The sequence below is a fragment of the Pogona vitticeps genome, chromosome 13, assembly GCF_051106095.1.
Source record: "Pogona vitticeps strain Pit_001003342236 chromosome 13, PviZW2.1, whole genome shotgun sequence".
Lineage (NCBI taxonomy): Eukaryota > Metazoa > Chordata > Lepidosauria > Squamata > Agamidae > Pogona > Pogona vitticeps.
The window spans coordinates 10,922,138-10,936,386 of record NC_135795.1 but is presented as its reverse complement, the minus strand read 5'-3'; the positions used below and the strand labels follow the sequence as shown (position 1 = coordinate 10,936,386).

The following is a 14,249-nucleotide window of genomic DNA, read 5'->3' as shown; positions in this document are numbered from 1 at the left end:
GCAGGCTTAGAATACAAAAGACTTTGGGAACCATACATAAAGCCTTTCTACTCCCCACACCTAAATGTTCCTTGCATGTCCTGTCACCTATAAACACGTGAGTCAGCCTTCTTCATATGTAGTGTTGGCATATCAAGCAGCACAGTGAAATGGCTTGCTGACTCACACGGTACAGAGGAGACTATACAGATCAGTCAGTGATAGAGCACATACAGAAAGTTTGAGGCTTAACCAGCTGAAAGGATCTGAGGCTGATGCCTGAGATTCTAGACAGCTAATCATACTAGATAAACGAGAGTAACTAATTGAGGGCTCGATGCTCATCAAGCCAGCAAAATTTTCAGTCTGGATGCAAGAAACTCTAGCTGAAATTCCCAGACAAAATCAGCCTTGGGGAAAGAAGGACCACTCCCTGATAGTTAGTTCTGGCACTTCCATTAGACAGTATGAGGCAATCCTTCAGCTATATTTCCCCCTTGGAGGACAGAGCTGTATATCTTCTAAACTAGCTGCCTGCCTTCAGGTGTGGAGAACTCAATCTTTTTGCCAGTGATATAAGATTCAACTGCTTTTTGATGTGTTTTTTGATGTGAAATAGACAGGGCAGTTTTCATAGTCTCAGGCAGCAAAATGCCTGGTGTCAGCTTGTCCTCCTCCTGGTGCAGGAAACATCTGTCCTACCCTTCAACCATGTTGCAAGGGAGAAACCCCTCTTATACATTACTGAGCAGGTACTGACTGCAGAAAAGCAGTGGGGTCATGTAAGCAGAGCAGCAATAGGGCAAGATTCATGAGATAAATACATTAATAGGAAAGGATGCCAATGTGAAACACTTGCAAACAGGCAAGTAACTTGTTCTTCTGAATCTCAAACACCAGGATCAATAACAAAGGACAATTGTTAAATTAGAGGTTCACTGCAGGGTTGCTCCTAGGTAAATACACATAAGATTGGGAACAAGAAACGGAAAAGGGGGGAGGCAACTTGGATAATTCCTAAGCCACCCCAAACAATGTTCACTGAGTACTTTGACAGTTTGTCTTTAAAGAAAATGGAACAATGTATCTACTAAACATTGTGAGTTTAGAAATACAAATATAAAGTAGCTAAGTATTTTTTTAAACAGAATATATAAAACAAGTACAACCATGATAGCCCATGAGGGGTTAAAATCTTAGTTAGGCAATCACTTTATTAGGATTACCTAAAAAAAAAGTCACAAAAGCATGCAAGCCTTTGAGTTCTCCAGGACTCTTCATCAGACCGGGTGGTACAAAAAAAAAAAAAAAATGCAAGCATGTAATTACATTTGCAACAGTACAGTTAAATTAGTGAACTTGTAGTGTGATTCATTTAGCATACACTAGAGGTCTTTTATTTAAAAAAACCAGCATGGCCAGAAAGATCAATGAGTAAGTTTGGGACAGTCACTCTTTCTAAGCCAACCTCCCAGGGCTACTGTGAAGGACTCTTGTCAGCCTCTTTTAAGCAGGATACCTAGTGGTTACAGCAACTACCCGGTGCAGTACAGTGGTTAGAGAACTTTCCCTTGCTTCTGGTCAACGGTCATCTAATTATCTTAAACTTTTAATTTAACTTTACCTATATTTCAGCTACATCCACTCTTTCACATTGTGAAACGCCCTGATCCATAAGAAAGACCTGCACAAGGAACATGGGAGATCCGAATTGTAGTCCCTCCCTGAGCTATGGAGCTCACCAGGTTAAACCCCAAAACCACTCACTCACTCGGTCTCTGAGTGGCCGACCTCGCGGGGCTGGGGTGCAAATAAAACAGAAATATATAAAATAAAATAGGGAGGAGGGCAGAGCCGCAGGCGCGCCGCCATAACCTGATAACTGATATTTAAGCCTCCTGTATGAGGTTTTTAAAGCCTCTTGGTTTTATTTATAAAACCTATGGTGGCAGGGGTTATATATGATTTGGCTGTCCCCCCCCCCAATAGAACACCGCCCTCATGGGGGCAGGAGGCAGATGAGAGAGAGATAAACAAACTCAGGCATAACCCCCAGCAACAAAAGCAAACGTTAATAACATTGATATCTCTCTCCCCCCCACCACCAATAAATAAATCCCCACCCGCGGCACCTCCGCTTACTTTGTAGGTGTTCTCGGTCAACTTGTTCACCTCTTCAGGGTCCCGAGACATGGTGGCCGTGGGTGCCCTGAGGACCGCAAGGGAGGACGAGGTGAGGGGAGGCCGGACCCGGGAGGAAAAAAGGGGGGGAAAGAGGCGAGGGAGGCTCTCCCCGCTCGGCGGTGGCGGTGGCTTCAGAGGCGCCCAACTTTCCCTCAGCGAAACTCGGCGCTCGGCTTCTCCGCCTCAGCTGAGATAAAACGGCGGCGGCGCGCTCGGGCTCCCCTTCCCGCCTCACAGCGGGGGGGGGGGGGGGGAGAGAAAAAGCCCCGCTGTCAAAACTTGTCGAACCGGCCCAGCTCCGCGGCTCCTTTCGCCCGCCCAAGCTCGCTCGCTTTCTCCACACCCGGCCCGGCAGCTTCACGCTACCGGCTGGCCCGCCGGCGGCCCACGGGGCGGGACGAGGCGGGGCCCGGCCCGGCAGGCGAGGCCTGAGGAGAAAGAGGGGACGGTCGTCGTCTCTGGGCTGAGGGGAAAGGCGGGAAGGTCCCCTGGCGGAGGCACACGACCCACCGACCAGCCTCCGCCAGTTCCTGACTGACTAGAGGGAACCCTCGTTGCCCCCGTTCCTCCGCCTCCCCTTGAGGGGAAAAAAAAAAACCTTTCCCGCCTTCCCTTCGTGTGAGGGGAGGCGCCCCTTTCTGAGGTGAGGCAAAGAACCAACTTTCCATGATGATGGTGAGGAGGAGGATGACGACGATTATTCTTCAAAAATGTCAGGCACAGTCAGTCTAAATTATTAAAACACGGACTGCTAGGATGTAACATATACAAATTCTAAGCAAAAACCTGGGCCTCTGTTAAATATCAACAAGATGAGGTTCGTAATATTGCCCATTTTTGGGGGGTAGCTCTGATGGTGTGGTATCTGAGATCTGCAACTGCTTGTAGTACTTTGTGAAACGACAGAGTTATGAAATAATTGGAAAAGATCTCCAAGTCTAAAGGTGTGCTTGCTGGAGATCAAACCTAAATGGATCCATACTTTAGAAATCTCCATTTCTATGTATGGAGGAGGAAGGTGACCAGAAGAAAACTGACTTGAGGGTGGAGGTGGAGGAGTGCTCCCACAGACCACCAGAAATAAAACTGTTTAAATCAAATAAGATTAAGCTTAGGAATAAGAGCCACTGAATAAAACCAGTTACATCCTTATAAACACCTGAAGGCTGAAATCTTATCACTTATTGTAGTAAGTCCCACTAGAGTAGTCCCATTGAATCTGTGTGGAGTTGGTGAGTCAACTCTTCCGTATGCAGTATTCAAATGGTTTCGAATGAGTGTATTCTATGAGGCTCATTTGAATTTATGGAGAAGTTGACTCACTAAATCCACACAGATTCAATGACCCAGCTCTAGTGTGGCTTAGTATACTGAACAACAGGTTTTCAGCCTCGGTGTTATACTGAAAGGGTTGTGATTGTGTGTATACCTGACTTGGAATGAGCTGCAGAACTTTTTGGGACTTACTTTTTGAGAAATACTCAGATTGCTCCTAAAGCCTGCACACACTCAGTTAGGAATTCAGTGGGAGGTCCTGCCATTGAGTAAACACACATCACACTGGGTAGTAAGGATTATTTTGTAGCAGAAGGTCTTCCACGTTGCAGATAAATGTTATCTGCAGTTGGTATATGGAGGGATAAGCAGTGAGGCCAGTACTCCCTGAAGTGTAATAGTCTGTCTATAACACGTTTAAGCTCAAATGTATACAAGGCAAGTACAAATTCCAGAGCAGTGATTGTATTATTCGGTCATGGCAAACGCACAAAGAAGACCTTGAGGGACAGAGATTTATAGGGGCAGAAACTCTCTGGGGGCAGGATCCTGCAGCTTTGTTCTATAAAAGCTTTCTGTCATAGTCATGTGGTGGTACTATGTCTGTGACCAATGATTTTGCCCTGGGTAAATGCAGAGATAGGATTTCTGCTAGTGGTGGTTTATGACCAGGGCAAGGGGGCAACCCTCCCTAAATTTTGGGATGGTGCATCTCCCTATCCTGCTCTATGAGCCACCTATGATTGCACTTTAGGTCTGTTATAATGTTGCACATATTCATTCAGAAGTAAATCCCATTGAGTTCAGTGTTGCTCACTACCAGGTAAGTGTGCTTAGCCAGTTATGGATACTCAGCCTCACTGAACGCAGTGAGACCAGTTGGGAATGCGTAGAAGTGTGTTAAAAATCTTTGAAGTGACATAAGACTCCTTGGTGTGTTTGAAGCAATCCAATGAACCGAAACTGTTCCTCAGGAAAAGCAGAATCTTAGGTGTTGTTCAGACTTGTTGTGTGGTATGTTGTCCAAACCACCAGCGACAACTATTGCTGCTGAAGACAGTTTCAAAGAGTATTCTGCCTGGCAAGTGAGGTCTGTCTCCAGGTTAAAATACTTCAGCGTGCTGGAGTAACCTGTGGCTCAACTGATGTTTGTTGGGGTACAAGCTTTCATCAGGCACAGAGATCTGGGCCAGTAGACATTAATTCTGACAGTTGACATTTAAGACCTGGAAGGCGACTAGTTCTCCACTCCTCTTCCCAAGGAATGTTTTGTAGCCTTGCTTGCATCTCTCTTTTTGTTCTGTGAGCTCAAGGCAGCATACATTGCTCTCTTTCTTCTTATTTTATCCTCACGCTGAACCTGTAGGGTAGTTCAAGCTGAGAAGAAATAACTGACCCAAGAGAATTTCATGGATTCCTGGACTTCCAAAGTCCTAATATGAGAATCCCAACCAATGTTCCCTCTAATTTTTAGCCCTGCTGGGTGGGGCTCCACCCCTCACATGTGCAACTCCACCCCCTGCATGGGGTTCATCACAACCAGCTGTGGGTGTGCAGAGAGAAGGAATGCAGGACAGAAGGGGTGGAGTTGCTCACGCTTCCGCAGCTGCACAACTTAGAGGGAAACCTGCTTCCAGCTAATTTAGTGGTTACAACAACTAGCCAGTTGCCAGAACCCTATTGGTATTTGCATAAGGTTTCCACAACTTGCCGTGGCCAGTCACAGCTAATTTATGAGGCTCTGGTTTGTCCCTGATCATCCATCTGCATGCACAACCAAGATGTGTCTCAGCACCCTATGAGTTAGTCAGAATTAGCTGCAGCAGGTTCTGTAAACTGTATGCAGATGTCAGTAGGAGATCCGTTTTGGAGATCCATGCTGGATCCCCACTTAGTTGTGAAGATAACTTGGGAAGAAGGAGAGCATATACACCACCTTGAGATCTCTGGGACAAATGTAAGACATAAACCTAAATACTGTAGTAAATAGAAATAGAGATTTTCTGGAAAAGATAATACTAGTGGGAAAGACTGGAGGCAGCAGGAAAAGAGGAAGACCAAATACAAGATGGACTACTGACTCCATAAATTCCTTTAGTCTTGAGGCTTAGGTTTGCAGGAGCTGAGATGTTGAAGACAGGACCTTTTGGAAATTGCTCATTCATACGGTCGCCATGAGTTGGAGGCGATCTGATGGCGCATAACAGCAAAAACAAACAAACAAACATCACAACGACTTCTACACAGACTGTCTCCTTATTGAGAACTGGCAGATACCCATGTATGAATCATACCTGTGATTGAACCGCTTCAAAGAGACCCTGCATCACATCTGCGAAACAGAAAATGCTTTTCAGCTGTTCCAGGGTGAATGCTGAACAGTCACGTTTCAGATGTACAGACTGAGCCAAATGACTGTGAAGGGCAGAGACAAGTGATGTAGCAGCATGGTGAGGACTGAGCTATAAAATTAGTAGGTCTCTGGTTTCATGGGAGACTGAGCTACAAAATTAGTAGATCCCTGGTTTCAGATGTTAATTCAGCAATTTGGTAAAGTCATTGTCAGATCCCCTTTACCACTGTGGATGTTAGGGTTCCTGCTCTTTCCCCATTCTTCCTCTTCTCTTCTCCATTCAAGAGGAAATGTTCCACTATGTCCTTGTCATGGGTGGAGGAGTTCTGCTGAGGCTGCCTGTCTTCTTGTTGGAGATAACTGATGGATGTTCTACTAGACTGGAACAAGCCTGAGAGGTATTAATTTTTCCCCCTTTGCTTTCTGGATCACTGAGTTGTGAGAGATGGTAGCACACAAGTGCTTACTGACCTGTATTCAGGGGTCCTGAGACTGGATAGCTAACTGCAGAAATGAGAAAGCTAGTGGGAAGGTTAATATGGAAATCTAATGGTTATAATTTTTTAAAAAAATAAACAAAAAACCCCAGTGTGATCATGTTTACATTGAAACAAAATAATAGAGTTTTAATTGAAATTTAAATGTATTTTGGCCAGAACACAACTGGTGATTGATGATTGTGTAAATGAAATGGCATAAGTTGCAAATTGCCGCTAATTAATGAAATGCTGGTTGCATTCCTTAAAGTGTGTTGAATCATGGACTTCAGTTGCGCAACCAGGAATGCAACCAGCATGCTGTGAATTAGTGACAGTTTGCCACTCTGCCTTAACTCTGTTTCACTCATACAAGCATAAATCATCAACTGGATTCTGGACATACTGATATCATACATCAATTTTTTTAAAAGTGTTATTTTCTGTTATGCAGAGGATCAAAGCTGCTTATCCAAAATGTTTTTAAAAGCCCCTGCTTCCCAACAGTCTTTACCAGACTGAAGCCCAAAAATCCCATCCATGACTTTATTTTTTATTGCTCTTTACAGATTAACTTCCAAAGCAAACCAAGTGTTTTAAATATTCACCTAGATGTTTGTTACTTAATTTGAATTCACATTGATGTTTGCAGTATGTATGGCCCCAAGAGGGTTCCTAGGACAAAAAATTAGCCCAGCATAAAGTATAGATTTTATACTAGACAACAATGTGGTTTACTAGTTCACTTTGGGAGTAAGAGAAAGGAAAGGCTGTTAGGTGAAATGTGGCAGCATGTGAATAAGTCTTTTATTCTCTATCTCACACATGGAAGAACAGGAGCCTTTGGGTTGAGGAGAGATCCACACCCATTGATGTATGGCTTGGCCTAGGCACACTTATTCATAAAATACTTTCCGTTTCTGCCTCCTGAAGTGCTGTGCTTCCCTGTTTCCTTGGTTGCTACGGTTACTCACAGGGCACAAACAAGAAGTGGACTTAAGACTCTTTCACATTAGTGAGAAGGTGGATATCATGTTCCAGGAACTATAAAACTTAATTGTTTCATTAGCTATGAAGGTGCTTCTTCTGTCTACTACTACTTTCAATTTACTGTGCTATGTGATTATGCACATACTGGTATGGTAGGAACATACAAACATTATTGCTTTTAGCTTGAGGCTGCCATAAAGGTAAAGGTTCCCCTTGACATTTAGTCCAGTCATCTCCGACTCTAGGCGCGGTGCTCATCCCCATCTCCAAGCCATAGAGCCAGCGTTTGTAGACAGTTTCCGTGGTCACGTGGTCAGCGCGACTAGACATGGAACACCGTTACCTTCCCACCGTGATGGTACCTATTTATCTACTCGCATTTACATGCTTTCAAACTGCTAGGTTGGCAGGAGGTGGAACAAGCAACGGGAGCTCACTCTGTCGCGTGGATTCGATCTTACGACTGCAGGTCTTCTGACTTTGCAGCACAGAGGCTTCAGCAGTTTAACCCACAACACCACCACGTCCTTTTAGCTTGAGGCTGTCAACTGATGCCCAAATTGAGCAAATTGTTCACAGTAGGTAAGGATAGAGGGAAGCTTGTGAAGGTATACAAATACAGTTGGTTCATTCCATTTTCATCTTTCTTCCCCTTTGAACAACTTGGAGTAGTTAACTAATGGTTCCCAGGTAACTTCCCATCCTGATTGTTGATAAAGCAAAATCAGTTTGGCAGAAAGAATAGATCCATAACACTTACTCTCAGGCCATGTTGGAGGCCAATTGGCCACCATGTGCTTTCTTGTTTTTTCTTCTCATTGGACCTGCTTGTGAAATCCTCTCATTAAACACATATCATTTTCCAGTACAAATGTGCTAGCGATGTGATGACTTAACACAAAATTACAGTACTCATTCTTGTTGCCATGTTAGCCTGTCCTGAAATCACTGACACCTCCCTTGAGGTTTCTTGTTTCCTGCCTGAGAACAAGAGAAAAAGGCATTTTCCCACTGAGGTTTCTGCAGTTTGTGTGAAGTGTCTTTATGCCCAACTAGTATCATTTCACATTCTGAAGCAAAGCCTGTGGACACACAACAAGCAGTGAAATACCAGGTGATTGGTCAGAAAGATGCAAACAACCCATTCAATATGGAATTTGTGCAAGTTATGTACGTAACAGTGGTCCATGCAAATGCAAGAACTTTCATCTGCTGAAAATGGCTCAGTATCTCCCTGGAAAGAAGGAAGTGGTTGTGGTTTGCATTCTTGCACATCAGAATAAGATAAGTAAGAATGTAGAGTTCTGCTATTTACACTATGGAGAGCTGAGAAATATCCCTCATGCTTCCACAAATCTGTCTTTTTAAAAAACAGAAGTGGCTACTAGATTAAACACAAAGTTCTGAAATCATAATAAAATGATGAAATTTGTTGTGTATTATATTCAAAGCGGCTTCCTCCTGGCATATTGCATTTGCCGCTCCCTCATTTTTTTGTTTTGGAAAAGGCTGTTTTTAATTATTTTGTGCTAATTGAAACTCATTTCCCAATATATAAATACATTTGTTTCTGAAGTTTTGAGCCACAGTATGCAAATTTATTTTTGAAAATATATAAAAAAACCAAACCTTTGCAAAACTTTGGGTATCAATGGACTAAATCAGATGGTTGTGTTTTATACTATGTAGGAGATTTATAAACAAAGACTGGACACCCAAATATGGACCAGATGATGTTTTGAACTTGTTATATCTAGACAAGAATTTTTTTGCCTGAGATTGTTAACTCAGGCAAAAAAAATTGAGTCCAAATTCTGCTTCACAGTAGTCACACTTTAGATAGACTTTCACAAACTTGACTTGAAGTTCATCAACTGTGCATATCAAGAAAGCATGTCCAAAACTGCTTTGGTACATACTATCTTGAAATCCCCCCACCAAAGGCCTTCTGGAAAATAAACTTGTTTTTTTTAAAATATATATACATATATGCATACACATACATAGACATATATATACACACGTATGCCTAAATCTCTATCTACAAACAATACATACTGTAAAGCTTAGCCTACAAGCCTTTTGTATAATAACACATTTCTTTCAGCAGTGTCTTCTCATTATTCATTTTGGTCACTTACTTTCTATTTATTACAAAATAATAAATGTAATAATAATAAATCATTCTTTTTATAGGGAAGTGGTGGCGCTGCGGGTTATACCGCAGAAGCCTCTGTGCTGCAAGGTTGGAAGACCAGCAGTCGTAAGATTGAATCCACACGACGGAGCGAGCTCCCGTCACTTGTCCCAGCTCCTGTCAACCTAGCAGTTCAAAAGCATGTAAAAATATGAGTAGATAAATAGGTACCACCACAGTGGGAAGGTAATGGTGTTCCGTTTCTAGTCGCACTGGCCATGTGGCCACGGAAACTGTCTACGGACAAATACTGGCTATGCGGCTTGGAAAACGGATGGGCACCATCCCCTGATGTCGGACATGACTGGATTAAATGTCAAGGGGAACCTTTACCTTTACCCTTCTTTTTACCATCCCAAGGGAAGGATAATCACATGATGGGGCTATGGAGTGAAGTGATAGCCTCTAAAGCAGTGGTGTCGAACTGTGGCCCTCCAGATGTTCTTGGACTTCAACTCCCAGAAGCCTTCACCACCACCTCTGCTGGCCAGGATTTCTGGGAGTTGAAGGCCAAGAACATCTGGAGGGCCACAGTTCGACACCCCTGCTCTAAAGGCTTGTCCACGCTGGTGTATAACTACAGTATATGGTATATGGCTTGCTAAGGGCACAGGTTGGATAGAAAAGACTGCATCTGCTTCTGTTTCAACTTAGATGGAGCTGTCCTTCCCCTTTAAGAGATGTTGCACTACCTTTCTGACCCAGCAGTAGGGCGTGCATTCTTTTTGGCATGCAGGCAATCAGAGGAAGTGCCTCCTGCTACCCTGCTGCCTCTGGGTGCTCCAGCCAGTGTCACCATCACCAAAGGGCTCCCCTTCCATAGAAGCATTTTCCTATTGAAGACAGTCCAAGTGGGTGAGAGATTGAGTGAGTGCTAGTGACATTAGTGGTGACAATGGTGAGGAACTGACTCTTTTGCCCTTCTCTTGCATGTCCCAGGGCTTCGCTCCCCGCACTCTGCCTCTCTGCTCCCATCCCTTCTCTTCCTTCATTTTCCCTCCTTTCTTTTCCAATTCCTCCTATCTTTTTAATTTCTCCTCCTGTCCATCCATCCTTTCTTGGCAGTTTCACCTGATGTTTCTGTACTCTTTTGCATCTCCTGGCTGCTCTTCCATGCTCTTCATTTCTGTCAAATTGCAATTCCATTTTCTTTTCCATCTGAACAGCACCCTCTTTGCTCTCCCTATTTTGTTTCTTTCTGTCCTAGATCTTTTTCCCTCCATACTCACTCATTTTCCACCTTCTCTTTTCTCTTCCCCTCCTTATTTGCTGTTTCTGCTTCAGCTGCTGACTGAGCTACAAGGGGTCATTGCTATTTGGACGAGAGAAGCGCCTCAAATGGTACATCACTGCTCCTCCCCCTCCTGACCTCACCAGACCCTTTGTAGCCCATTTCACCTCGCACCCAAAACGGCCAGTCTGGACAGGATTTATGAGTTTTCTTAGAGGCTTGTTTGGTCCCGTTTGTGTGTCTGATGTTGCTTAATGACACAAGGAAAACAATAAATCAAAACAGAAGATGGTAAAACTGACAAACATCTGTTCTATGACATTGAATTTCTTTCAAGAAAGATTAACATAGTCTTCAAACAACATGGCAAAAGGGTAGAGCATCAAGAAATCAGAAGTGGATTTGTACAACAAATGGAACTTTCCAATAACAAGAGCAATACTCATGAGTCTCTAAGCCTAGTGAGAGAGATGGCCATACGTGGGAAATTAACAAAGTTGAAATTATGACTGAATTCATGCAAATGGAGAAGCCATGTGAATCTCACGTTGGTGCTGATGTCGATCTGAGGCAATTCATTAAAGTGACAATGTTAAGATGGGCAAACTTAGTAAAAGAGTATGATCTCAATGTTTACCAACTTGCAATACACCCAGGCATTGAAGGTTGTCTGCACAGAGAATTGGAATAGAAAAAATCCAAGTATCATATTTTAAAGGATGTGATTGCTGGAAAAATTTACTTCTCTAAATCATGTGCCAATTCTGACATCACAATTCTGACATGGCAACCCTTTTCAGGGTTTCCTAGGTAGAGAATACTCAGAAGTGGTTTGCCCTCCCTCCCTCCCTCCCTCCCTCCCTTCCTTCCTTCCTTCCTTCCTTCCTTCCTTCCTTCCTTCCTTCCTTCCTTCCTTCCTTCCTCCCTCCCTCCCTCCCTCCCTCCCTTCCTTCCGGAGGTACCTTGGGACTGTACAGTTTGCCCAAGGCCACACAGTTTGGCTGTACTTGCAGGAGGCACAGTGGGGAATCGAACTCCCAGCCTCTGGCTCTACAGCCAGATACTTAAACCACTGATCTATCCAGCCAGCTCTGTTTTAGTAAAAATAAAAAGTCAACACATGGAATTACAGCTGATTAAGAAAAGAGAACTAGAATTGGACCCAGTACTGTGACAGAGACAGTGGCTGTCACAAAATATGAAATAATAAATGCTGCACCAATTAAGATTCCAAAAGATCTCCTGTATGGAGAATTAGTGCAGGGAAATCACTGCAGAGGGAGACCACAGCTGCGATACAAGGATATCTGCAAACGGGATCTGAAGGCCTTAGGAATGGACCTCAACAGATGGGAAACCTTGACCTCTGAGCATTCAGCCTGGAGGCAGGCGGTGCATCAAGACCTCTTCCATTTTGAAGAGACACTTGTCCAGCAGGCCTAGCCAAAGAGGCAGTCCCGAAACCAGCCAAATCAAGGAGCTGGACAGGGGACAGATTGTCTTCCTTGTGGAAGGGATGGTAACTCTCAAATTGGCCTTCTCAGCCACACTATACACTGTTCCAAGTCGTCTATTCAGAGCACGTTACCATAGTCTCTCGAGACTGAAGGATGACTAATCTAAATCTAGCACCAATTTAAATGGATCTATACCCATAAGACTCTTTTTGGCATGCCAGATAATTTCTGGTTGATCTTCCATGGGCAGTCAAGAGGAAACAGGTATGGAAATAGATGTAAACAATGGGTCTCCCTTATACTTACACCTTTATATATATGAAAAAGAGCAATGTAGAATAAAGGAAATGAAAATACATAAGCGGAACAGTCAAAAACAACTATCAGAAGCCAAGAGCCAAAGAACTATTTTAAGGAGGAATTTTAATGTGTGCATTTCCTTCAAGCAACAGAAGATCATGCCATGATAACTTTGCTTTGGAAAATCTTACAGCAATAATATCAAGCCAATTTTGAGTTAAGTTGACACCCCTTCCCCTGATTTTCTAGGCATAAAGTCCTTGGACTTTGCCACTTGCTTCTTCTGATAGTATTAAGGGACTGTGCAACTCTCAAGGCTGCACAGGTAGCAGGAAACATAGCCCCCTTGGCCGCAACACTTTGGGTGATCTTGGCTGGTTGCCCTCTAGGGAGGTGTAGTGGAGATTTTAGCTCCAGCCCACTGAGCTATAGCAACTTCCCATGGTGAGCATGGGAACTGACTCCTTTGTTCTAGAGCAGTGGTCCCCAACCTTGGGCCTCCAGTTGTTCTTGGACTACAACTCCCAGAAGCTTCCACCACCACCTCTGCTGGCTAGGATTTCTGGGAGTTGAAGTCCAAGAACATCTGGAGGCCCAAGGTTGGGGACCGCTGCTCAGGCATGGGGAACTACTATTAAAGCAAGCCCATGGAACTAACTCTGAGCTTCTGTTTCTTGCAGACCAACTTAAAATACAACCACTATTCTCACGTTTTAAAAAAGCTGTGAATGTAAAAGTCTTTTACTTGGCACTAAAACCTATGTAGGAATACCGTCTTGCTGATATTCCTGGAGATAATAGTCTATAATTTGAGTGTCATCATCACTAAGAATAATTGTCCAATAGAGGACATCTGGAGCAAAGTCTCTCTGGTTAATTTCTGGGAAGAGCAATATGTGTACAAGAGAAAACCCTCTGTAAAGTGTACAGATGTTGAGATATTTCATTTGAGAGATACTAACCAGCTCCATGAACCATATGTACAGCTTTTATGGGCACTATTCAACCAGTCAGTTTTCTGGCACCGCAACAAAAAGTAGGTGTGGGACTTTCAGATTTCTTGAACCTCCAGCCCCAGATTTAATAAGGAGTTTCCCCAGCCAGAATTCTGGAAGCTACAGCCAAGAAATCTAAGTGCACAGAGGAGCTTTTCATCATGGGTCTTGGTACATTTGGGGAGCAAGTACTATTTGCCTTTGAAGATGGGAATGCCTAGAAGTGGCTAAGCTCCAGTGGCACCTCAATGGGTTACAGGACTGGTAGTCTGTCTTCCCACAAGGTTTTGTAAAGGGTGCCTCTCAAAGATTTTTTAAAAAATCCTACCAGTACTCTAATCCAGTGATTATTTACTTCAGGTTTCCAGGTGTTCTTGGACTACAATGCACAGAAATCTTTACCACTAATTGTGCTGGCCAGAATTTTTGGGGTTTGTCATTCAAGAGCATCTGGGGACCTAAGGTTGGGAACCACTGCTTGCAGTTCTCCTGGAGCTTAGCCACTCCCATTCCTTCTTCGGAGGCAAAAAGTGTTCACTCAGGAGATTTATGAAGACCTTAACTTAGGTTTCTTAGCTGCCACTCCCAGAATTCTGGCTGGGGAAATTCATGGTGAACTCTGGAGGTTGCAGTGCAAGAAATCTGGAAGCCGCATGCCTAACAGTGGCTGGTTACCGTGGAAATGTTCTTGAGAGTCCTTCTAGTAATACTACATTTTTTAAGGAACAGCTTGTACCTGGTTGGAAAAAATCTTCCAATATAGTTAATCAGCAACATCTAATTTCTAAGTGCTCCACCTTTCTAGTCCAACT

At 43.6% G+C, this 14,249-nt stretch overlaps 1 protein-coding gene and 1 pseudogene across 1 annotated transcript in view; one reads left to right on the top strand and one right to left on the bottom strand.

The window, feature by feature from the left end:
• Positions 1–2,553, bottom strand: part of BAIAP2L1 (BAR/IMD domain containing adaptor protein 2 like 1) — a 68,283-nt gene extending 65,730 nt beyond the window's left edge. Inside the window, exon 1 of the mRNA XM_072982984.2 lies at positions 2,122–2,553. Within this exon, the coding sequence (XP_072839085.2) occupies positions 2,122–2,172 (51 nt within the window). The 5' untranslated portion in view covers positions 2,173–2,553. The remainder of the gene's footprint in view (positions 1–2,121) is intronic.
• An 8,413-nt stretch (positions 2,554–10,966) lies between these two features.
• On the top strand, positions 10,967–12,697 carry LOC110082203 (vacuolar protein sorting-associated protein 26A pseudogene; annotated as a pseudogene).
• Positions 12,698–14,249: the final 1,552 nt, after the last annotated feature.